Genomic DNA, 26802 nt, shown 5'->3' with positions numbered 1-26802 from the left:
CGCAAGACATCCGCATTAATGAGCGCACACAAATTGCTGCTTAATTTCCCTCAACGCAACTTGCGAAATGAAACAATAAAACACAGAAGGGGCGACGGCGGCGTTTCATCGCCCGCGGCTTTGCATTGTGAGCGCGAATGTCTGTGTGCAATTTTACGACTAATCCTTTTAATTTCCTGAATTCAACAAAACCTGCCGTAAAACTCGCGTGTCGCTTAAATGCTTGTCGTACAATTCCGCTCTTTTTCATAATTCAGTTATGAAAGGGTTCACTCCGCATATAGATTACAAAAGTGTCGGGCAATAAAACAAGCGCCGGTTTAATTCACAACGCGGGGGCGAAGAGATAAATAAATAAATCCCGGCCAGCAAAACAAAATTTATGCTTCCGTGCAGGCAGAAGCGCCTCCCTCGCGCTCATCTGCGGATCAAGCGGCGCGCATTAAATAAAATATCAGTATTGCTCAAATACACAACTATAGTGGTGGCGGCGGCGGCGGTGGCGAGTACATTTAAAATAAATTTGCTCCGGTTGGTCACGCCAGACGGCGGCCGGCGCCCAGAGCATGAAAACACACGTACATTGTTTTTCCCTTTGCTTTGGCGCATTTTTACTCCTTTTATATTTTTTTTGTGCAAAAAAAAAATAAACCTCTGCCGCTGGTGTATAATGGTAAATGAATGCTGAAAATGGACCTGCATGGAATTTATTAGGCTGTGGTTTCGGATAAAAAAGGGCGCAAGTGGCTTCGAATGTATATAGAGCTCGCCCGCCAGCACGTCGAGTGTAATGTATTTTTTTTCGGCCGCGTTTTATCGGGGCCGCTCGCGAATTTATTTCGCACGCCGAACAAGGTGATACACCGCGTGCAATAACTGCAAATGATAATAATTTTATACCGAACACACGGAGGAGCTCGCTCGTAAATTATTCGCAGCGCATCACGCTACGTGCCCTTGCCAAGATTTAGGAGGAATTCGAAATTCATCTCCTCTGCTCTAATAGCGTGTCTCTCGCTCTCTATGTGAAAGGACGAGAAGTTTCTTGCCTCGACTAAAAAATCATTTAGAATAAAAAGGCAGAAAGATAAAATGAAATTTCATTTCTTGGAAGATCTTTGCATAAATTTATAGAAAAATGTTTTATAGTTTGTGGTTTCCATTAAAAACTTCTGAATTCGGGTAAAAAATTTCATTTCTCATAAGCCTCGCATTTTTTTTTATAAATAAAAATTGCACATAAAAATTTTTATTTTTCAAGATAAACAAAATTGATTATCTCTAAATGCATGCAAAAAGCAAGAGAGATTAATAATTATAGTTAAAAAATTTAAAAATCGAAATTTATTTAAAAAATAAACAAGAAAATTATTGTTTTAATCTCATTCTTGTTTTTATTTTTATTGTATTTATTCTATTATATTATGTAATAGACTACTAGGATGCAGTAATATAAATTAAAATGGTTTTCATGAGAAAAGAATTTCATTGTTCAAATATTTAAAGGTCGTCTTTTTATGTATTAAATTGAGTGGGTATATTTATCATTCACTATGGGATCATCTTTAATAACAGTATCCAATTTTGCAACAGGGTGATCTCCGACCTCTGAGTTCTTAGTAAAAAAAAAATCAATACCTCTATATGTGAGAAGCCAATAAAACACTGAAATTTTAATGTACGATTTCATTCCACTAGATTATTTTGCATAATTGTTTTTTAAGAATTTTGAACTTTCATTGCATTTTAGGGCTTTTTATCTAACATCAAACAAATGTGTTGGGTGTGGAATGAAAAGGCAGTCCTGCATTGTTATAAATTTTTCTTTTTAAAGAGTGTCCGCGAACCTCGGCAACAACTTTCCGGTATTATGTTTCCATCTGCGGAAAAGCAACAGCCGATGAAAGTGGCGTGATTGGAAAAACAACCTGCTCGCAGCGAACGTCAGCGCAAATCCAGGCGTTGTCACGCGCGGCGGCCGCTTTAATTAAAAAGCCGGATTTGCCACCCGTGCGCGTTCCTGTTTTTCCTCGGCTCCCCATACCAATCAATAAACTGAAAAGTGACAAAAGAGGCTGAGAGATGAAGTCGAGTGTGAGACAGACTGCTTGAAAAGTCATTTGGGCTTATGACATAATCTCAAGTAATTAGATCTCGCCAGAGCCAATAAAGCTTGAGCCGCTAGAGAGGTGCTAAAATTTAATGCGCCTCTCTATCTCTGAATGGCGCCTAAAATTAATCGAAAAAAGGTCCGGCAAAGTGGCCAGTGAGAAAAGAAGTGTGTTGTGCGCCTTTAATGGTGCGGGCCTGTGCTTCAAAGGAACCGTTTCCGACTGCAATTAGACGAGATTTTCTTTGGTGCCGGAGGAGGAAGGCGGAAAAAGATTACAAGAGAAGCGCGGCAGCATTTCAATTTATTTTTCTGTTTCTGCCGCACTGCCGAAAATATCTCCGCCATGTTCCTTCCCTTTCATGTACTTGATACGGCAGCCGCACTTACACTCTCCAGACGGAACAATTGCCGAGATTTTACGCTCGACGATGACGAAAACCTTTCAGGGTGATTACTTGTTTCGCGCGAATTCTTCGAATGCTTTCGCGCAATCACCACTGATTTGTAGAAAGCAAAGGAGGCAAAGATGCTTCATTTTTTTTTCGGCCGCAAGATGCGGTTTAAGAGAATTAAACCGTGTTACGTAACACGGACAGATCTTTGATGGGAACACTTTTGGTAATGAAAATTTTAAAAGAGATACATATATTTATTACTGTAAATATTTTAACCCCAAAATCCAAACAAATAATTGTTGCTCAATCCATGAAATGAAACAGTCAATAATTAATTGTTTGGATTTTGGGGTTACAAAATTTGTGTTACTAGTCATAACATTATTTGACTAAATTTTTAGTATACAGCTTAATATTTAATTGCAGTTTAATTAAGTTTTACATGTTTTTTTACATGTAATTATGTGTGAGACGCAGGATTTTTTTCTTTCTTTCTATTAAATTAAAACATGACTGACAATAAGATTTGATCCTTTTTTTATCCCATATTAAATTTTTTTGTTGATATATTTTTTTTAATTTTTTTTTATTTTAATTAATTTATTTTATTTTAGAAGCTTTTCTAGATGAACCTAAAAGATTTAAAAATATATATGCTTGATTTCCAGTGAACAAAACATTTTTTTTTATAAAATAAAAATTTTTGAAATTTAAAAGAGAAACAAGTTTAAAAAAAAAACTCCAATGCAAAAGTAACAATTTTAACGTTTTTAGCAACAAAAGACACGCATCGTCGGCTCTCTGTGGACCACAGCGAACGGCCAGTTTGGTAGTGGGTTGAGCGCGCGTATTGGCGCAGAAAAAGCCTGACGCACTCCAACACCGCCGCGTGCCCCTTCAACAATCAAGTTAATCCAAGCGGCGCACCTTTGTCGAATGAAACGCTATCGAGCCGCCCGGAAAGCCGCCGAGCTTCTGCACCATTTTGCACAAAAGCAACTCGTTGCCATTTGGCCGCGGCCAGGAATTCGGCGGCGCACTATCTCTAATTGATTTTGCTGCTCTCAGAAAGTCGCTTGCTCTTTCTGTCGGTCTCATTAGCGATTCCCTTTGCCGCGCGCACGTCGGACAAAAAGAAATAGAGAAAAAGGAGCCGCCGCGACGCGCTTGCAAAACAGCATAGCCGGTTTGTTTCCGCTGCGGATTAATCTTTGATGCGCGCGGCCCCTACCTTGCTTGTTATTCCAAATATTTGCGATCCGCGGTGTTTGCACGGCGACTGCTTTTTCCGTCCGATGGAATTCGTGCGTGTTTATTTATTTAGTTCACCAGGAAAACCAGCGTTAAGGCCATTTAAATTCAAAATACACGTACATACTTGTTGCGTCGGCATGATTTTTCCCTTTTTAATATATATACTTGGGTTCTTAGTTTCCTTTAAATTGCATATTCTACATAATGATAAAATTACATAATAGGATACTAAAAATATTTTAAAATGAATGATAATGAGAAACGGGAATGAAAAAGAAATGTAAATTCTCTAAAATGTCATAAATCTAGAATATTTTAATATATTGTTTATTTATTCAAATTTTCCTGAGAAGCAAAGTTAATAATTAAAAACTCCATTCTAAGATTAACGGAAGCTACCCCTTATTGTCTCTACAGAAATTATTTCTAAAAACTAAGTTAGAGAATCTCGCTGGCCTGTTTTTAGTGGTTACTTTTTTATTAATTGTCAAAGTTCTATTAAATTTTAAATTTGAAAATACTTTGACTTGAAAAAAGGCCGTTTTCTAATTTCAGAACAGCAACAAGTCTTTTCTCCGAGGAAGAAATATTTGGCAAGGCGTATGTAAAGGTTTGAAAAAAACTTTTTTCGGTGAAGTAGGAGAATTTATTTTCCACCTCGACAGCCTCTAGCAGTTGCCTCTTAAATGAGTTTTTAATTTCGAAAGTTTTGCATAAATTTATGCCACCAGGGCCAACAGGCCAGCGCCTATTTCCGCATGCTGAAGGCATTGCAGGCGGTTTTGTAAATTTTTCACGGAGTTGCAAACTTGGCGGGCACTGCCTGCTTTTTACGTAAACGCGTCGCTGAACTAAGTTTGGAAGAATTTTATTTTACGGCGGCGGCACACGGCTTGCAGAAGTATATTACGCCCGTCTACACTAGATTAAAGCATTTATCTCTCCGGCGAAAACTCTAAAAGTTTTTGCCAGCTGAAACTCCACTTCGTCGCGAGGATTGAATAATTAGATTCTAATTTGTTTGCCAACTTCGGAGAGCGAGCTGCCTCATTTAAAAGAAAGCCTCTCTCAAAATCTGAAGAAGTGATTTTTAATTTTATTTTCAGTTTAAGTGCCCTTTTAAAAGATGCAATCTAGCTCAAAGTCGTTTTTTAGTTATGCTCTTTTAGAATGGGCTGCGTGAGATTAAGCGAGCTTTGATGTTGATAACTTTGTTATAATTATACTCTTGGAATTAGATTCACGTCAAGATTAAGAACAAGTTAGAGTAAATGGCTATGATTAATAGGTGGTGTGATTATAATCGCAGTTGCAAGGCTAAGTCGGTGTAGTTTTAAATTAAATAGATGGTTGTCTGCTTCCTTGGAAATACAATACTTCTAACTTTTAGTTATAAATTTTGATGCAGAATATTGAATAAATTATGAGGCTGATGCAAAATAAAAATTAAAAAATCTGAATATCATCTGTAGTATACAATCAGCCATCAAATGAGTCTTTATAAATAAATAATTTTGGAATTTAATAATAATACCTGAACCTGAATGGAGAATAAATAAATAAATAATAGTACAATTATTATTTATACACGATTGTTCAAATTTTAAATATTATATTAATGTCATGAATATGTTTAAAAAACAATTGGTAACTGAGCTCAAACTCCTATTTCAAATGATAATTAATTCTGTTTTCAAGAATTGCACCGTGTTTTGTTTTTGTCGAAACCGCGTTTGCAAGTTAAGCTGGCGTATGCTAATTAACCGCTCGACGCAGTTAATACAAACACACACAAAGTCAATGAATGCACATGCGATTATTCCGAAAGGATTAACGCAAAGTTTATCCGCGGTGCCTGGGGCAGGCTGGCCGGTTGCCTACCTGCCAGCGTCTGCTTTTGCAAGTCATAAAGCTTATTTAACTGCAGGCTTTGTCGTGGGTGGTAAGGTGTGAAACTTGCGGGCTAATCCTCTTAACGGAGCGACGACGACCGTCGCAAGAAGCAGGTAAACAAACTAACCGCAGCCTCTAAGACGCATTTTTCCGAGTGCCCGGCCGGCTAAACCCCGTCCAACGGCAAACATCCAGCAGCAGCAGCCACGACAAATATTAACACAGGACAATGGCGGCGCGTGTGTAATTGGAACGCCGGCCTTAATTGCAAACACGCAAATATCATTACTGGCGACACGAATTTTTGTTTGTCGCTCGACGGCGTCACACACTTCGCACCTGGCTCATGCACAAGTGCCAACAGCCCGCACAATTTATGGCTCTCTCTTCATCCGCGCCTCGGATTTATGGTGACGCGGCGAGAGCGTGCGAAAAATCTATTTTTGGCTCCGCGTTCAAAAACGGTTGGCTTCGTTTCAGTGCGGTTTCCAAATGGCTCTTTGCCGCCGGATTAAATAATGAGCCTTCCAGTCTAAAATATGTATTTTTAGGATTTTGAAAAATTGTGCTTTTTGTCCTGACTGGATGGCCCGTTTATTTTCAGATATTTTTTATTCACTCCATAGGACTGCTAAAATTAACAAGGAAGCGTATTCAGTATCCAATTAAGAAACAGTTCTTCCAAATTCCAAAGTATTATTATGTGTAATTCATATGCAAATTCCGAGCCGTAAAAATTAGATACCCCATGAAAAAAAACGAAGAAAATAAGAAGAAATTCAAGTAAAAATAAAGTAAATGAAAAATATAAAAAATTAAAAAATTTTGTACTTACAGATGACGGTGAGGTTGACTAGCGAGTTCCTGGTTGGTGACTTCTTGAAGTCCACCCTGCACCTGTACTGACCCTGGTCGTTCTCCTTGACGTCCTCGATGGTCAGCCTGGCGGGTTCTTCATTCATGCGGAAGTAGGCGCGGCCCTGAAGTTTCTGCTCGTCCGACCAGTGTTTGCCGTCGTCGGGCGTTTGCATTTTCCTCAAGTCCAAACTGAAAGCGGAAGCAATCCCGGTTAATTTGACGCACAGAGGAAGAAAATCGGCCGGGCGGAAAATGGCGCAGATTTCCTCTTGCAATTAAAATAAGTTGAGCATAAATCGCGCATGGCCGAAATTAATGGTCCGCTGCACTCTGCCGCCAACCCTTTGGTGGCCCTCTAATTAGCCGGCAGGTAAGAAAGACGATACGGGGGTGTGAGCCGGAGAGGGAGCGAGAAGCAAGGCGGCGCAGCATCAACCGGCATCAAGTCTTATCGCCCATTGTTTACTGCGCCAACTATTGTTCCCTACAATGGGTTTACTTTGCGGAGGAGCGCGCACCGAGAGATGATTACATACACTTTCCATCATCACCAGCATCAGCCTAAGTTGGCCCTGCCGTTAGTCTAATGTGTTGTGCACAGTAAGCAATGATGATGGTTTGCCAAAGCTCTATTTATTTAATCTCATTTTTAAATTGCTGTGAGAAAAACAATGAAACTTTTGTTTGATTGTATTTAAAATTTCTCCAATTTTAAATATTAAAATATAATTAAAAAATTTTAAATTACCAACAGCATTATTTAAATTTTTATTTTAAAAATGTTTTATTTCCATTTTTTAATTAATTTTTTCACAGAAAAAGTATTTTTAAATCAATTTTTAATCTATAATTAAAATATTTTTCTTTAATTTCAATATTGATTATTTAATTGATAAACAAGTCTTTAAGAACAACTTTCGATATTGTTTAATCATCGTTGCTGAAAATGGTTTGTTTGTGTAATACTATATTTTACTTTATATATATGTAAAGTCAAAATTATTAATCTCCTTTTTTTTAATAATAAAAATAGTCTCCGAAATAAATCTTACTACTAAGATTTGAAGTTGGAGTAAAAAGACTCCGCCCTTCAGACCAAACATTTCAAGAAGCAGCAAGTTGGTCAACTCCAAGTTGCCCGTCCATGGCTTCTTGCCCATAACGTATTTGGTAACCACCATCTTATACCTCCCTCGGGTTGGCTGGTTAGTTAGTTAGTTCTCAATGCGCCATTATGCTTCCGCAGCTAGTGCAAATTCGTGCTAGCTCGTAACATTATTCGGGAATCGGAGGCGGGGGAGGAGCAGGAAAATGCCGCCGTCATTATTAATTCTTTGGCGGGGGATTAATAGTCTTAAGAAAAGTGATGCCCAAAGTTTGCACTTCTTCTTCGGCGGCAAGTTGTGCCGCGCCACACTTTATTATTATTATGAGAAACCGGCGGGCGACTGAAGAATGGGGGAAAAGTGGCGGCGTATGCCTGCAACTTTGGACCAGAAGGAAATTCTTGGCGCGATAACGCCGAATGTGGCAAATTTCGCCGTTGAAAGGAGCAGGCGTAAATCATTTCCTTATCAGAATAACATGAGCTCGCGAAAGATTGGGAATTCTACTGTTTTGTTGCAAAAGTATTTCTGATTTAGAAGGCAAAGGATAATATTTTGAGAAATTCTATTTTACTTTTAATTTAGAGGAAGAATCAAAGTCTTAATTTTTAATTCATTAGAATTTTAAAATACCGTTTAATTAATTTAAATCTTGTCATTATAAATTTTGCGAATAAATTTGTACTGATAAGAAAAGGAAGAAACTTCTGATAATTGTGCATCTTGCCATTGTCGGTTAAAAAGATACGATGGCAATTAAGCTAGGTAAGAGTTTGTTCAAAAGTTTACCTATAGATTGGCGAATCCTTGGTGCCCGAGTACCATATTATTAATTGAACTTTGTCGCCAGGTGCTGGCAAGCTCAGATCACAGGGAAGTTTCGCGATGCCTCCGGCAACAGCCAACGCCTCCGACACTTTTCCTGTAACATAAAACGACGCTAATTAGTTCAATCTGCAAACAAACGAGGAGCAGCGATCCAAAGTCAAAAGTTGTTCCTCGAACGAGAGCGAAACTCCATATATCGCAGCCGATCATTTTGACTAAGAAAATTTTGTTCCGCTCTGGTGCTCTGTGATTTTGGTCAATTACAGAGAGGGAGAGCGAACAACCAAACCCATCCAATTTCACCGCAGTTTTATGATGAAAAGTCCCAGCGGCGGCGGCAAATTAGGCATATAGAATGTCAAAAGGGCTGCAACACGCGTTTCCGAACCGCACCATAAAACTTTTTTCCTCTTTATTTGCGCGCGAGCGTAATTTCGGCTCATTCCGAGTAGAACGAGAGCCGGGCGCGGCACCGGGGAACAAGTGGAGTATCGATCAGTCCGCCACAACTCTCTCTGACGCAGTACAAATTATTCTGGCGGCTTTATTTGCCGTTTTAGGTAAGCTCGCCAACATAAATATGAATCAAGGAAATAGTGATTTATTCGCTCTTTCCGGCAGCAACCAATAATAATTGCTACAACATCTTAACCCTAAGGGTGCGCATGACACTTCATATTTCAACACATGTTTCAAGTTTAGAGTTGTGAACACTGAAAATACCGATACAAGATCAATGTTAAATTTAATTTCCAGTTGGCCCAAAGTTTTACTTTAGTAGAAGCATAAAAAATATTCATTTCTTTATAGACAGGGAAAATTGTTGATTTTTTTTTTTTAAATTTAAATTTCCAGACTGTTTTGGTTTTATTTTAATTCTGTATGCTTTCTAAACCTAGCCAATGAACAAAAAAATCGTTTCTAAACTATTTGTTAAAAAGAATAAGTTATAACAGTTAATTGCAAATTGCTAATTATTTAAGACTTCTTGATTGCAAATACACGGAATTTGATTAGTCTCTGTGCCGAGGTTTGCAGCAAATTACAATTAGCTCTTTGATATCAGCCTGTTTGAAGAGAGAGCGAACGAGCGCACTTCATCCGCCCAACTGGTTCTTTTTGCAAGGGAAAGAGTTCGACCGTTCGGAAAAAGGGGCAAAAAGCAACAACTGACTGCTGCTTCCAAAGCAATGCCACTGGGTGCAGTGGGATTTGCACAGGAATTTTCTGCTTTGCTAGCGCACGGTGCAAATTGAAAAGTTGGCTCTTTTACTGCAAGACCAGGGGGGTAATTAAATTTTCAACGAATGTGCATTAATTTTAAACCATTTCTACGGTTTTCTCTACAAAGCTCTTTTTACGATAAAATGACACAACAGCTTTTAAAGAACTAAGTTTTTGCTCTCCCTCTTTTCTTGAATAATTTCAATTGAAAAAGAAACCCTCTAATAAAAATACAATCTAATGAGTATTACTGGTAGTAATTCACGGAGCCTGAGTGCACGTTCATTAGTAAAACAACCAAAAGTACTTTACTCTCCAACCACGCTGCGATAATTAGTGCGATTTACAGGATTTAGAGTAAAGCACACGTACGCGTTTCAAAACGCGCTTGTTTTGTTACTTTATCAACGCTTGGTAAAATTTCCACCAAGTGCGCTGCAAATAATTTTTTCATTGTTACCTCCACCCATGTCCACCAGGGAAAAATTCAGAAAGAGAACCGAGTTAATTTATTGAAAACTTCAATAGAGTTCTTATCAGTATATTATTTGGGAAGATTATTTAAAAAGAAATTAAAAATAGTAACTATGCTAGAATGAAATTTAAACGTATTTTTTTTTTGTAAATACGAGATTGAAATCACCCAAATACAATTCCCCACTGCATGAATATTAAAGGCACGGAGGAAGGAAAGAATAACTTGTGATAATCTTTGTTTAAACATGTTTTGCGTGCCAGAGTATCAGTGCCAATTAGAATTGCGTGTCTCGGCTGGCGAAAGGCATGCGACCCGGTTAAGTACACACAAAAATGTGCGATAGCATCGAGCGTCGTAAATAGTCTGAGCATAATACAACGCAGTGAAGCCGGTTGCGTTCATTATCTCATTAAGGGGCAGCGCAACATTTGCAACACCCGAACACAGTTTTCATTTTGCATGGGTTGTTATACTCTTGGCCAAAATAAATAAATCAATTTCAGATCCACACGCGCCGAATGATCGATGAGTGCATACGTCGTAATAAATTTCCAGCCGGCAGCCGCGGCGGCGTCGGCAGCGGCAACCACTTATTCTTCATCATCTTTTTTGCTTATTCCGTCGACGGTGCTATTGATTGCGTCTCTAGCTCTCTCTTTCCTTTCTCTCTCTCCTTTTCTCGTATTTTGAAATATACACATTTTTATTCCGCCGAGCAGTCGTGTGGAAACATTTTCGCAAATCCATCTTCAATGCCTACTGGTCTGGATTAACATAATTTGGCTTGGTGTATAATGATGACACGGTGCTCTTTGTGTGTGTGTGTTTGGTTGTGTTTATCCATTTATGCATTTTCATTTCGTTACCTGCCAATTTAATTTTCCGTTTGTGCGCACACCGACTTTCTCGCTAATTTGACCGACTAATGAAATAAGCCGGCTGCTTTTGCTGACAGAGGCCGCTCTGACGAGTTGAAAAATTCCCAACCTTTGTTCCGCGCAGGAAATAATTTGTTTTACTTTCCGCAAAAAGCTATTCCGGACCGACGCTGCGCGTCTCTTAAAAACGTAAAATCCTCATTTTTAAGCCGGTGCCTTCATGAAAGTATTAACTTTATGGAATACTCAATTCAAGTGAGGGCCTTATAAAAGAGAGCTACTAGCGCGAGAGAGAGCGAAAAGCACCACTTTATTTTTTCTGCGAACAAAATCAAGAGCGGAAAAGACGAGCCACATTTTACCCAAAAATAAAATGACCAGATAATTCTTAAAAATTTGAAATTTTACCATATCAAAGACTTAAAACATTTACAGCCAAAAATATTTTTAAGGTGAGAAAATAAATAACAAAAAATACAATATTCTTTTTCCGTGTGGCTTTTTATGTTAAGTAATTTGAAGTAATTTTAATTAATTGAGAATAATAATATAAAACGGCACACAAATTTAGCAATTTTATAAATTTTATAACAAGGTATGGTGGCTAAGTGGGTTTATTTATTTATCTGTAGGCAATTACTGCCCAAATCGACTATGCTTTCATTCAAGAATTACCACAATAGATCATAAAAAAAAGAAAAATAAAGTTGAAAACCAATTAAAAATTAATTTTACATAAATATCAAAATCAATAATTTATAAAAAAAGAACAATAAATATTTTGAGTTTACCATAATTTATAAATGCATTTTAGTGAAATCTGAAAATAATATAATTCAATTCAAACTATTGCTAAAAAAACCCATAAATTTCAGCTTCATTCTGGCGACCCGCTGCACTCCTTTGAGTTTCGTTCTTTTAGCGTGAGCCGCCTTAAGAATGAGTTCTCTCTGGCTCCAAACATGAAAATTCGCAGATTAAGATCGTAAAAGCGGAGAACCGGGGCCAATAACGAGAGGCGTTGCACGCACCATATTCGCTGCGAAAAATCGTGGCCAAAAAAAGCACGTCGGGCGCTGCTTCTCCCGGTTTTTCATTTTCTAGCCTCTCGCCAGCGGTGATTGATTCAATTGCGACTGCCGAGGGTTGGAGGGCAACAATTTTTCCAGCAGTGGCGCCCTATGTATGTGACCCCATGCCGACACCCAAACGTTTATTTCTTCTTTCCCGGCTAGCAGCGTGGAGTCGAGCCAACGTTAATGTGTCCAATAAAACAAAAAGGGCGAACCGACCGAGAGAGAGAGAGCGAGCGAGCAAGCGAGTAAATAATTGAAATCCACGAAAAATTGCAGCGAGTGGAAGCAGGGAATGGGAAATATTTCAATGGGCATGCGGCTGGCCGGTCATTACTGCACATTGTGCTCGCTGCGGCTGTTAATTCATATTGGCATGAAAAGGCGGCGCCGTGCACCCCATTGATAGATGACTGTGTAATAATCCATCATGGCCACTCCATTATGCTCAGCCTAATTGATTACTCTAATTATTTACCCCGAGCCTACGCGTATAATGAAAAGGTGCATTGTTTGGCCGAAAATTCGGTCGATTCGGCCAGCGTCGCCAATTTTCGGCACAATTCCTCTGATGATAAGTGAAAGTGGGCGGCAAGAAGAGCCGGTGATGAATTACAGACGTCATTAGGGGATTTGCAGCAGGCGGCCTGGCGGCAGCGCGAGTGAAATCCGCGGCAATTCTGCAGCAGCGCCCCGAGCTGCTCTTGCTGGGATAATCAACACACGCAAAAGCCGCCCCGTTGGCTGCTGCTTTATCTCGCGCAATTTGAATGGCGAGACTGCCAAAATTAACCCGTGTTGCCGACTGAAGGCCGCTTGTTGATGAGAGAAGATGCTTGATTTCGTGGCAAGATCGACAACAATGAAACCTGGCTTAATGCAGTTAATTTCATTAAAAACTTTAGATAATTTACTCATAAAAAATGTTTTCTACAGTCGAATAATAATTATCAAAAGTGAGTTCTTTGTCTTATTTTGTGCTATTCAAGAATTATCTTTTTTTAAATTAATTGCAAATAAATATTTATTAATTTTTAACAGGAGTCAGGTCAAGTCTTGACGGCTTGTGTTCTTTATTAATTATGCAGAAGACACCAACCATTTTTCCACATTAAATATTTTCTTTCAGAACTCCACGTTTAAATAAAATTTTATAATTGTAATTAAAGTAAGATCTCAGAATTTTTGAATAATCAAATTGCATTAAATTTCAGTTCTTGAATCATAATTCTTCTTCTTTTTTCCTTTCAATTTAATAAGGGAAAAGGAATCAGAAATATTAATATTCTTAGTTCTTTGCTTCATTAAATTTTCACAGCTCATCACATTTAATTCTCATTTTGATAATTGTGAAAAATGAAAACAGTGTAAAAGCCAGAATCTCTGATGTGACTAATTATAATAACTAAAGAAATGAATATTATTGCCCGTTGAGGAAAATACCATTCACGCTGTTTATTTTTCTCTACAAGAAAAAGCCACTTACAAATCTACAAGAAAAAAATTTTCCAATTAAGTTTCCTCCCAATAGGATCCTCTCATTATATCAATTATTGGCTAATGGGAGCTTCCCACACCCTTCCCATTTAGGGATTTATTTTGTTGCTTTCTCCTCCACTTGCATCGCCTCTCCCTTTTTGGCTCATTCAGCTAATGATCATGACGTCAATCGACGGAGTCTCGATTCTTTCCAACTTTCGTCCGACGGAATCTTCAAAGGAAATCGCTGACGAGCCAACTTTTAATTAGGCGTGGATTTAAATATTTTCGTTCTTTGTCTCGGTGCGGCGGAAATCAAGGTTATGCAACCTGCGCGGCGAGCGAGTCGAGTTGGAAGGCTACCCTGGCCATTTCGGGTGCCACCTGTGCGCAGCACACCTAGGCGGTGAGTATGTCACTCCATAAAGCCCCCGCGCCGAAATTAAGACAAAGAACGGCCTTGGAAAGTGCTTTTTAAAATAGCAATTTGGGGCGCGCATAAAATACACGAGGCCGCATGCGAATAAATGTTCTTTATTACGCGTTGGGAGGCCCTCCTTTGCTTCTCGCGCGGGCTAAGTAAAAAGATGGGGTTATTAAAAAGAATCCCAGTCCTCTTGTAGAAGAGTTCCCCAATGTCCCTTATAACCGCACATATTTTGAAACAAAGTTTCATTAAATAGCGACGGAGGTCCGCCTTCTTTGTTCTCTCCCCGTATAATATATTTTTATGACGCCCTCCGCAGTTTTACTGTTTCCGAAAAAAATATAAAAACTGCATACTAGAGATTGCTTATTTCCCCCGAACGAGGTTAAAACAATTTTTTACGGGCACATAATTAGCTGGCGCAGAGGTTTATGGACGTAAGAGCAAATTAAAGCACCGCTTGCTATTTTAATATGCACTGCACTTTCTTGAGCGAACCGAATTGATTATCAATATTACATAGCTGGGAGAAAATTAAAAGAGAACTTTTGATTCAGAGGCGAATCTTTCGAAAGTAATAACTTTTTATAGGGCGAGAGAGAGACCTAGCGAGATAAAAGAAAGCAAACACAGCTGAAGCCCGGAACAATGAAATTGTGGGAACAATTTTTTCATTGTCGGAGTTGTGTCGTAAAAAGTGTCACATTTTAACAAACTTTTATTCAAGCGCGTTCCCAGTCCTTTCCCGCCAGGCTCTTTTATACATTTTTTTTGCCCCTCTCTCGCAAAAAGAGAGAAAGAAAAGGAAATTGAAATTTTTAATCAAGCTTATTCCGTGGGCGGCGATTAATTCAGCAGAGTGGTGGAGAGAGAAAGATAAAATCAAACAGTGAGAGGTCCATTTTTCCGCTGCGTCGGCGGCGACGAATCAATGAGATGTTTGCTGACCGCGTTACAAATGGCCACAGCACGCTTGAATGACGAATGCAATTTTTTAGGCTGCAGCAGGGGGATTAGCGAGGGAGAAAGAGCAAACATCAGTCGACCAGCCAAAAACAGAATCTTGATAATGAACTTGGCGTGTTGCGAGGAAGAGAGGGGCTTGGTAATGCCAGAAAAGAAGAAATCCTAGTTTGCTCATTAAACGCAGCAGTTATGGCTCAAATTCAACAAGCCGCCCCTCTCTTTCTCAGATACGCATCGCACTCTTTCTTTCTTTCCCAGGCAAAAGGAACTTACTTCGTAAGCCTTATCGGGGCAGTGATTAAAAGGCAGCCTGATTCTTCTTTTTTGCCAAGGGCGGCGGTCTGTGGTGTTATATTTAAAAAATAAAAGATGGGCGCAGCCGGAACGAGAGAGGAAGAATTATTTTGGGCCGACCTCGAATAAATAAAAAAGCCCTTTCTCTTTCTTTCTTACTTGCTCGTTTTTCGTGCGCTTTTGTTGCTCTCTCGCAACTTGTGTCTGATGGGACACATCAACGAGACTTACGGGAGGAAATAAATTTCCCGATACACACTGCCAGACCCGCCACCGGGGTGTACACACAATGTTAATTTTTTTCCCTCGGTGCCTTCTTTCTGGAGGAGAAAAGTCGTGCGGCTTAATAGAGCCATCACTCACACTCGGAAAAAGGCCACTCAATAAATCAGCTTAATTAATTGACTGACCAAAAATTTAGGCGAATTTTTTCTTAAGTAGATGCAACCAAAATGGCCACATCGGTGACCAGGTCAACATCTTAATTTTTTTAAACTGTGCATTTATTGATAGTTTTTCAATTTTCTGGTGTCTAAGAAAGTGAAAATGAAATAATTAAATTGTGAAACATTTCGCGTGTTAAAAATTGCAATAATTTGATTTATGGAATTTTTATGGTATTTTTAAATGAAAAAGTGAGTAAACTTGCATATTCTTTGAATTATAATATTAAGCAACGTTCGATTATCAAGTTTCAGGATCAAAAGTCAAGGAAACTTTTGTAAAGAAAAGATTTGGGTTAGAATTTTTAAAACTTTTGCTTCTTATAGAGAAGAAAAGTTGCCTATTTTTTATAACTTAAAATCACCATAATAAAACAATTAAGGTGTGTTTTCGGTTCACTTGATTCGAGCAGATAATGAAAGTTCCAATCTACTTTAAAAACATTGGACTTGTCAGCGACACACAGCATGTTCGTCTCGTCACCGCCTCTTGATCGAGCCCATTTTTTGCACGCACTCAGTGGCGACGGAACCAGATCGCATACACGAGTATCAGAAACATCTACTTTTCAATATAGCCGAGTAAGTGGAGCGTAAAAAGCAGCGTTTGTTTCGGCGTTTCACTGGCTCTTTCCATTTTGCCGGTTGGAAATAAAAATTTCATGAAGCAGCGTTCCGCGAGTAAGCGCACCAAATTGAAGTCAATATACCCTGGAGGCTTCATGTCTGCTGATATTAATATGAAACCTTCTATGTTTCCACAATAATGGTCTCGCTCTGTAGCAAAATCATGCGGATACGTCGTCAACAATATGAGAAGCAACATTTTGCCCAAAATTCCTATATGTACTTGAAAACAATCTCGAGAGCACTCGCGCGGAAAAATCCGTCTGCAACAGATTAAGTACACTCTCCGAGGCTAAATGAAAGTCGGTGTGTTTGCTGAAGTTGCAAATTTCAAAGTCTCTTCTTTTCTCTCTGTGTCAATGTTGATTATGAGAGATGGTTCAAAATTAGACAAGAAAATAAATTCCTTTGCCGTTTGCAAAACATATTCGAATTCAATTACGCCCGCCGTCTTTGATATGCTCTGATCTGCAACGTAGGCCATAAAGTGTAATTAAGTCTCAAAGAGCACAGAAAGCTGAGAAAGAGAGACGAGAGCGAGCGTCGGGTTGCGTTTAATTAAAAACCTGCCTGCTCTCAAATGCTGGGCCGATGAACCCTGTGTAACATTTCCGTCGAGAATTAAGGCCTCGGTTTAATTTCTTTTGTATTGATGAAGAGTCGCAGTAATTAAAACTCAAGAATGGCAAAAAAAGACAAATTTAAATGAAAAATTTATATTATTTGCATAAACAAGGATTGTAAATAATTATATTTGGCTCTGCTATTTTTAATTTTGGAAATTTAATGCAACAATAACTTGTAGCATGGCTAAAATCATGAAATTCATAAATAAAAAGCTCTTTAATGAATCTTTTAGTCTGTTCATTCTTTTAATAATGAGTTCATGTATGGGGCATAGTTGCCCTAATTTCGAACCCAATAAACACTTCTTGAAACTAATAATCACTGAGCAGCAAGCTTGTGATTTCTACTTCAAAAACAGCCTTCACTCAGTTGGATTTATAAGTGTTTTTACAGAAAAATAAAGTGATTTGCTGCTTCAAAAATAAACAATAAAATCAACTTGAAAATTAGTTGTTAAAAAAAATTATGCTTTGAAAAGCAAAACGGATTTTAGTTACATTATTCTGGAGCTCTATTTAATGATTTACCTCTATAATTGCCACACACAAAGTGAATTGATTGTTTGTATAACATTTTTTTGTGCTATCTTAATTTTTTTTTAATTATCATAAACATAAGTGAAAGTTTTTGGTGTAATAGTGAATTTGGAAACGGTGAAATTTCATCCGCGGAAGTTTGTTTCTCTTTGCCTTGCAGCTTGGTTGGACTAATTAGAAGGACCTTTGAGGAGTTCGACGGGGATCAATCGTCTTGTGTGCGAGGACTTCTCGTAATTAGACTGCGTTTGCAAACATCTTCGGAGCGGAGGAAACACAAACAATCGCTTTGGGGGAGGCGGGAGGGCTGCACACGCATTAGTGCGGCTGCTGGAGGGCGCGCGCGAGGTTATTTGCCGATTGTGCGTGAGTGCGGGCCCGAGCCAGGGACGCCAGCATGTTCACTACTCATGTTGATGGTCCACAAAGACCGCGAATAATTCAGCTTTGTCTTAGTCACGACGGCTGCTGTTTAGAGCAAAAAAGGGGCGCAGGGTTGGGCGATCGATAGTCGGGCGGGCGGGCGGCGTGTAAGGGAGGGGGTGGGGGCGCCGGCAGTTCGGCGACACAGCCACCCACCCTGCCGAGCTGCACCCTCTCGCAGAAATCGGGACTCCTGTCGCTTTATGATGCGCCCATACAAACATTCACACACACACACGCAGCCACCACTCGCCATAATGCTGATTGAAAAAATTCCCGTCCTCATAAACTTCCTCCTCTCTCCCGGCCGGAACAAATGATGGTTTTAACTTATCACTTTCTTTCTCGCACAACAGCCTCGTCGGCTTTGGCGTTCGCCGCCGCCGCCGCCGCTCCGCCTCCGGCCGCCGCTTTTTTATTGTTCTGCGTCATCTCTTTCTTTCTTTCGTTTGTTCGCCAGTGCTGCCGTTGCGTTATAGGAAAAGGGTTGCAGCTATTTAAATATCTCCTCTGCAAGTCCGACCGAAGAACCCCGCGCGCATAAACGAAATTTCTTTCTTGAGAGGGATCACTCTCTATCTCTATGTTTCTCAGCCGGCCATTCTTCGCTCCGTTTCTTCTTCGAATGCGCCACTGGATATCTCTCGAGAGGCAAAATATTTGCACAAAGTCGAAGAAAAGACTTGATTTGCATAATTCAGAAGCACTTCCGGCACAAGAGAGAGGTCCTTTGCGTGCGCTTTTTGGTGCAGGCCGAAAAACGCAGAAAGGGAAGCGACCTAATTTGCTTTTTAAGACGGCAGATTTGTTTCAAAAGGGGTTGAAATCCCCGAAAATATTTAAATTTTCTGCACTCTTAATCTTTCTCCAAACAAAGTCAAGCAAAAAGGCATCTTCTGGAATTCTTTCTCCTCAAAATTTAAAAAAAAAAATGTTAAAATTTAACATTAGTAAATAATGAAACAAAAATTTTTAGCTCAAAATGGAAGTGCAACAATCCAAAAAATTTGTGTTGTGAAAATGGGTTCACATTTTTAAAATTTTCTCTCTAAATTTGAGATGAATCCTCTTGAAAACTCTATATAATTATTTCAACTGGGCATTCTTATTGAATAGTTTATAGCAAAATATAATTCCAATTAATTTTATTCCATTTCATATGAAAGTCTGAATTGTAAAATGTTCAAATCAATTTTGAATAAATTTGTGTCTGTCTTCTCTCCTCAAACATGACTATTTCGTTGAATTGCGAATGGACTATTTTGAGCGTTGTACGTAAATGTCAATTCTCTAGCTGTGTCTGACTGCTTGAGAGTGGGTGCGAATACCCATACGAATTGACGAAATGAACGCAAACATTCAAGCACTGAGTGACAAGCAGAACAGACTTGGAAACACTTGAGCTCGGATTCTCGTGATTGATTCTCGCACGCCGGAATCGATTCGCGCCAAATCCCACTGCGGAACTTATAAATTCAGACGCGGCGCGGTTTTGCGAAATTTCCTGCGCGCGCTCCACTTTGCTTCGTCTTTCCCTGTTTGAGGAGATAAAGGGATAAAATAAAAATGAACGCTTGATTGCATCTGCACATCTGCCAAAATAAAATGCGAAATAAAAGGCACAAGCTCGGCGGTGCCAACAGCGGCAGTTATTCTTTGGGGTGAAATTGCGCCTCAGCAGAGAGAGCGACGAACGGGGTCTTTCTTTCCCCCCTCACTTCCTTACATTCGAGCGGGAAATAATTTACTGCGAAATTTATTGTTTGCTCTATATTTCGCTGGACGTAAAAACATTTTTACGGCCGCTGTTAAATTACACCTGGGAGAGAGTGCAGCCCGGATATGTGGTGCGGCCTCATAACTGATACGGCCGCTCTGCGACTCGAGAGACAAACACGCGCCACTTGCTCGGCCACTCGGGGACTGGCGCGAAACACGTCTTTCGGCACGACGCCTCCACTGGGCCGCTTCTCCAAATTGATGGCAACGTGTTCTTTGTCAACATCGAGACAGGGGTTTGCACCAATATTCATGCGACGGAAATTCTGCAATTTTTAGCAACAAAAGCATCTTATTTACGATTGCTTAACAGTTCATACGCTTTTAAATGTTTAAGCTTGGGTTTAAGCTTGGAAAAATTTCCAAGTTTACGAATATAAAATGAATCTTAGAAATTGAAGAAAAGATATTAGAAAATTACCAAAATATTTGCAAATAAAAAAAAAATGCATAGCTCTCTGGAAATTAGATGAATTTGTTGGTTATAAATAATAAAAAAATTAAGAACCTCCAGTGCAAAATCCATGTGCACTACCGCGGAATTTGTTATATAGAATGTTGGTCTTGAAAAAATTGTAAATTTTAATTTGTTTTCAAATTGTTCGAATTTTGGAACTGAAAAAGCAGGAAAGCCAAGCCAATTATTTATATTTGAAGGATCGGAAGCCATTGCAGGTCGATTGCACGCCTCGTTTCGCCAAAAAATTGGCAGGAATTTGAGGATTGGAGCGAATGTTGGAAGGTGGCGGCCGAAGGTACAAACGTATGTCTGTCTGTCTAGTGGTGCGGACGGACGAGGGTTGCCTCTTTTGATCATTAGACCTCAAACCCGGTCGGAATGAGCAATGAGAGCGCGGCGGCCGATACTGCAGCAAAGATTAAAACTCAATTCCCAGCGCCGACCTCAATCGCCCGCGCGCCTTATCACTCGGGGCCGGGCAAATGAAGTGCTCGCTCGCTTGCTCGCCTCCACAAACGAAGAACGGTGATTGATAAAAATAATTTTTCTCCTTTAAGAAAGGGCCGCTCGATTTTCCGCTATTGAAGCGGACGCGAGTATCAATATTCCCGGCGCGCTCTCTCAAAGGCTTCTCCTCCCATCCGTCCTTTCTATTTCGCTCCTTTCTTGCTGGCAGGCCGTATATTTTTCTGCCTTTGTCTGCCGAGACGCAGCCAACGGACCAACGCAGCAAAACGGGCCGATTATTCCACAAGATTGGGCCAAAATTTACCAAGCAAAAATAAATCGGCATTTTATACATTTTCTTTGCTTCGAAATTAGGAAAAGAATAAATTCAAATCAATTATGTTTCAATCATGTTAATTTTAAACCTTGCTTATATTTATCTGAATTATTTATTTCATTCTGGCCGATTCTGGTGAGCTAAGGAAACGATCCAATTAAAATTTTCTTCAAATTTGGGATAAAAACATATCCTGTGTGAATAATAATTGCGAGTTTTTGAATTAAAGTTAGGTCAAAAGGTTACATCTGAAATATATCAAACGAGAATATTATATTACTCGTGTGAAAATTTCTGCCAAATAAGGATTTGATTTTCTCGCTACACAGGAGCAATTTTCAACCCCACATGCGCGCCGACTCGCGCAATCTGTCATAATTAACGGGCAACAGCGAGCGGTGTGCGAGGAAAAATTTTAATTGATTTCGCTACTACCGGTGCCGCGCACTGATTAAAATTTGTTGTTTTGCCAGATTCGGTGAGGCGTGTAATTAGCCTAATATGTGAGTGATGAATGACGGCCGAGCGCAAATGGCCCTCTAGCCACGCAACCACCTATTTTTTATTTCTGCCGCGGCTCAAATTATTTTTGCAGAGCGGCTGCTGATTTTGAATGATTTGGGCGGTGAGCTGGCGGGCGTGTTCCTGCCACCAATCAGTGTTGTGGCGAATTTCATTTTGAATTCTGATTTTTTTAATCCTTTCCAAATTTGCGTGTAATTAATTAATTATTTCCTTTTTCCACTCGTAATAGAGGCTGGCAAAGGTTAAATGGTTTTTTTTTACCACAATCAACATCTCTTTACCACTCTTTACCTAAAAAGAAGATAATTTTCTACATTAAATTTATTAAAGCATAGGTAAAGATGTAAAAAATTATATATAGTTTTCAGATTTTATGAAATAAATATATTATATTTTTAAAATAAATAAATTTTTTAATTTTAAAACAGTTTCATTAATAGTCTTATCCTGACAATTTGACGAAGTTTTTTTATTAAAATATGCAGTGGCTAATTTTATTTCAAGGGTGCGTAAAATTTACTTTTTTAAATCATCATTTCGTCCAATCTTATCTTAAATGTGATAGATATTGAGTTTACTAATTTTTTTAGTTTACATTATTTATTTCAAGTAAATTTCAAATTTTGAAGGAAGAGCCGAATTAAGCGTTTTAATGAAAATCAAACATAACAAAACAATTGTGTGCAACAGAGGCAACATTAAGCAATTAGCCTGTTTGCCTTTGGACTTTGCCAGCGCACAGGATTTGTCTGTCTGGCCTCGTTTTAAGCCTGCGTGCGTCGGCATTAAATTTGCAAAACAAATATCGCGGCGCAAACGGACGCGGACGCCACGCCACGCCACGCACCGCGCCATTATTAATACCCGTCGAGGCGAAACGTGCGCGTTTGTGTTTTCGGGTGTGGCGGTGCGTGTTTTATTGAAATTATTGCGGCGACCGAAGCGACGCGCCGGCCTTTCAATGGTGTTTTGTGCTGTTTGGGTTGCAGCGATTCGGGTCGAGGAAATCGGCAGCCGCTCAAATGGAGCGCCAAAAAGCCCTTCGCAGTCGTAAAAAGGCAAACTTTCGAGTGTGGCCAAGTGGGCACGACGCAAATATGCACCGACGTACGGCGAGCAGAAAAAAAGTTCACCCTGTTTCAGAACGTGAAATAAGGAACTCGATCTCTCATCACTCTGATGTTCAGGCGAAATGTTTTAGGAGAGAGAAAAAGTGTTAAACTAACACATTTTGCCCATTAAAAGATGGGAGAAGGTTCTTTTACAAGAATTTTATTCCCAGTGAAGAAAATAAATATGAGATAAAAGTTAAAACTAATTTTTTTTATGTGTAAAAAAAAGTACGTTACAAATGCGAAACACATTTGGAAATTGTAATCCATATTTCAAGAAGAAATAGTGGATACTTTTGTTACTTGTTTTTTAAAGCTTTGCTGCAATTTGAAACATAAAATTTTGAAAATACCGCTAAATGGTATGTATATTCATCAACATGAAACAGCGATGCAACACTTACATTTTTATTTATTTTTGGTGTGATTTTGTTGGTGCATAAGTAAATAATTAATTTACCGTTATAGAGGATTTTCCTATCAGAAAAATACAATTTATGGAATATTATATAAATAAAAATTGATGATGTTATGCTGAATAAATAGTAACTTGTATTCCAAAAAAAATATTGACAGATTAGTAAATTACACAATTCACAAAATTTAGCATTTTTTTTCTTTTTAATCTTCGGCGAATTTATATTGGCTTAATTATTTTTGTCCACATTTTTACCTTTTTTAGTCTTTTTGATTACAATTGCAAGTTTCCTGTTTCATGTGTCATACCTCAAAACTGATGTAAATTTTCTTTCTAAAATAGTTTAAAAGAATTACATGAACACCCACACCACGCCTTTTAAATAATACTGGTTACAAATAATTCAAATTTGCACGCCCTTTGGAGTTACTGATTACTGATTTATGTAAATATTCTTAACGAATTGACCAAATATGACAAATGCCGCATGTTAATGTTCTAATATTAAGTATCACAATTATAAACCAAGAACAATATTTATCGTTAAGTTCAAAAAATAAAATATAATATTTTGTTAGCATAAAATAAATAAATAAATTTAATAAATAAGTAAATATAATTAAATTGACTAAATGTTATATTATTTATAAATTTAATTTAATTTTTTTTTTATTTTACTAATTTATTTATGAAGTAGAAATCTTTTTAGTTATTTAATTTTATTTTTCCTTCTTCATACTTCTTTCTGATTTTTTTTTCTGGTGAACAGAATAATCATAATAATATATAAATAAACTTAATTTGCAACTATATTGAGCAATTGACGAAACAATAGCTTACAAAGAATTTGTCTTGAACTTAGAAATAAGCATTGCAAAAGTGGGACAGTCGGTTGGTTTGAGTTTTATCCTGGCGCATATCCTGTCCTCTTTTTGCCTCGCAAAGTCACAAAGTTGTGCGGCGACAAGACGCGCATGCAGAGAGTGCGAGAATGTGTGCTCTCGCGGCCGACTGCTGTTTCTGCGGTCGCCGCTCTCGCAGCACCCATATTTTACAGCTTCGAAGAGCAAAATCCTTATTTTTGCCGAGGCTGCTGGGGCTGCTGGGCGGGCGAGAGAAATACACGCGGTGTGACACCAGTGTATCGATTTAATGCCATATTTATCTCATCCGCACTACGAGTATGAATTCGACTATCGCACCCCTTCGCATTCCGTGAGTGCCTCTTTCCATTTTTCATGCTGCTTAGCGGGCGAATCATCTTGAAAGGTGCACTCGGCTGCATAATTTACGCGGCGCTGCACTCACGAGTGGCTTTCCAAGAACGATTTTGCATTTCTGGGGAAAATCTTAAAATATTTATTTCCTACCTAAGCCATTTTTTGAAATATAGAGACCATACAATAGAAAACAAGTTAGGATTTAAATTATTTTCATATAATTATAAATTAAACGAACAATGCTAAGAAATTAATAATTATTTTAAGCAATTGAATTATGTGAGCTACACGAAAGCCGCTGAACCTGACTCAATTCATTGTCAGAAAAAAAATGTGTTTTGCATTTTTAAGGGCAGATTTAGAATAACTTTTCCAGAAACTTGAAAATCTTTACTCCTCATTTTCAGTCAGAATTTTTTATTTCCTGCTGTTGCGACTTGCAAATTTTGGCAGTGTTTGGAAATCCCATTATTCAAGGCCCTAAAAGCCAAAACAAAAGCAGGCAAATCCTCCGGAATGTTTTAAAATTTCACGATCCTGTGAGCGCCTTACGAGTCGCGGATGCTGCACCGCAATGCATAATGTAGCACCTGCACTCTTTTTTTTCGAGACTTAATTCGCGCAGCTTGCTGTGTTTTTATTTGGATAATAAAACGAGGGTGTCATATCGGCGTCCTTGCTTTTTCTCTTTGGCGCATGGCGTGCTCAGCGGCGATGGCGGCGCGAGATTCATTATTGCCGCCGCAAAAGGTAATTTTCGCATCAAGAGTGTGATGCATGGATGGCGGCGGCGAACTGCTGGAAAAAATTTATGAAGAGCGAGCGAAAAGCGGTGTGCGTGGAAGAGGAAGGGATTATATTACGCCCGGCGCTACGTGAAAACGGCGGCGCCTTTCTTTTATGAACTTCACACAACAATTCACTCTTTGTGCGGCGCGAAAATTCGCATTTTTATTGCTCTGCGGATTTAATAACATTTTCGCCCGCAACCGAACTGCGGCGGCAATTATGTCATTGGAAGCGCCCTCCAGGGGGGTGTCGGCAAAAAACGAAGAAAAGAAGGAGCAGTCGATTGCAGGCCCGGCTCATTTCCATGGCCGCATTAATATTTATGAGGAATGGAAGCTAATATACCTGTGTGCTGAACATAAGTAACGGACACTGCCAGTTCCTGCCGTGTGGTAAATCACGACCCCAGCAGGGGTAAAAAAAGTGGCCGCTTTTCTGCAGAGGTGCGCAAGGGCAGTGTCGAAAAAAATGGAAATTTTAGCAATTCGTCTGAAGATTCATTCTCTAAACGTTCAGTCAATCAAAGTAAGATTTGAGAGTGAAATTTAGTTTTGTTTTTAATGCGAAACAAAGAATATTCTAATTTTCTCTCATTACAAAAGGGAAAACAAATTTCCAAATCTTGTTTTCACCGAAAAAGGTGAAAAAGAAAACCAATGATGTTTAAATAAATTCAGGATCTGCAAAGACGATCATTGTATCTTCCAAAGGCCTACTTTTATTTATAACTTCCCTTTTTGGAACTTTTTATTGGGGTTTAAATCCCTAATTAGTCTAGAATTATAATTTAATTTGTGTATCAAAAATTGGATTTATTTTAAATTTTCATTATAAAATATATTTTTAGATTTTCTTTTTAGTTAAAATTTAAATATTTTCACATGATATATTATTTTTCTTTGCACTGCCCCAGACATGGTGTGCCTTCTCTAGTCAAATTTCGAGCAGCGGGCTGCAAAGCAAGTTACGAGGTTCTCCTGAGGGTGCTGTTGGACACTTTTGCCGCGGCGGCGGCGGCGAGGCGCCTGCTGAAATAATAATAAAAGTGCCGCTCGATAAATGCACGCCCCTGCGATATTATGGAAAATAATTCTAGTGGGTCTTGTTTGCCACACACGGAAAATAATAAAAGAGAGAGAGACTACGAGCGAAAATGTAATGTTGGACCGGAACAAAGGCTCAGAGACCACTGTTGAATCGGCGCTGTTTGCCGACGTGGATTTCATCCGGCTCTGATTTCCACGCTTTGAATTTGCCGATAAATATTTTCCGGCCAAACGAACAGTCGGTTTTTGCGTTGTATTTGCACCTGGGGATTGTAATAGTGACTGCTCTTTTGCCGTTGAGCAAACTTATTGATCATTTGTTGCTACAGGAAATTTTCCATGTTCCAAAAAGTACTTTTATGTACTTTGTGTAAGGAAATAAAATTGCATGATTATTTTATGTACATACGTTGTAGTTTTTTCGTTGGAATATTTAAAGGAAAAACCTGTGCCATTTACTATTCAAATACTTTATAACAAACAAAGTAAAAATAAAAGAAGGAAACATGAATTATGCTATTTTTCAGGAAATGGAATTGATTTGTCCTTATTTACGTTAAAGTGGAATTGAGCACCTTGGATTTGTTACGAGACATAAACAAGTGAATAGCCCTGAGAATATGTTTAATTATATAAAAATATAGGCTACTGAACCGTAAAGGTTTTAGAAAAACTGTTTTGTAAATTAACCTTTTCAATGGTTTCATGCATTATAAAATTTTAACTTGGTATAACAATAAACAAATT

The 26802-nt window shown here is 38.7% G+C and overlaps 1 protein-coding gene across 2 annotated transcripts in view; it reads right to left on the bottom strand.

Annotated features, from left to right (window-relative positions):
• The window catches only part of LOC132201108 (contactin-6-like), a 159363-nt gene that overhangs the window by 61539 nt on the left and 71022 nt on the right, over positions 1-26802 (bottom strand). For both annotated transcript variants that reach the window (XM_059627020.1, XM_059627019.1), the window contains exons 2-3: positions 8409-8541; positions 6491-6702 (exon numbers count right to left, since the gene is read on the bottom strand). In XM_059627020.1, the coding sequence (XP_059483003.1) occupies positions 6491-6702; positions 8409-8541 (345 nt within the window). The remainder of the gene's footprint in view (positions 1-6490; positions 6703-8408; positions 8542-26802) is intronic.

This window comes from Neocloeon triangulifer, unplaced genomic scaffold (assembly GCF_031216515.1).
Source record: "Neocloeon triangulifer isolate White Clay Creek 2 clone unplaced genomic scaffold, ASM3121651v1 ptg000014l, whole genome shotgun sequence".
NCBI lineage: Eukaryota > Metazoa > Arthropoda > Insecta > Ephemeroptera > Baetidae > Neocloeon > Neocloeon triangulifer.
The sequence above is the reverse complement of the archived record's forward strand: the minus strand, read 5'-3'. Positions and strand labels throughout refer to the sequence as shown.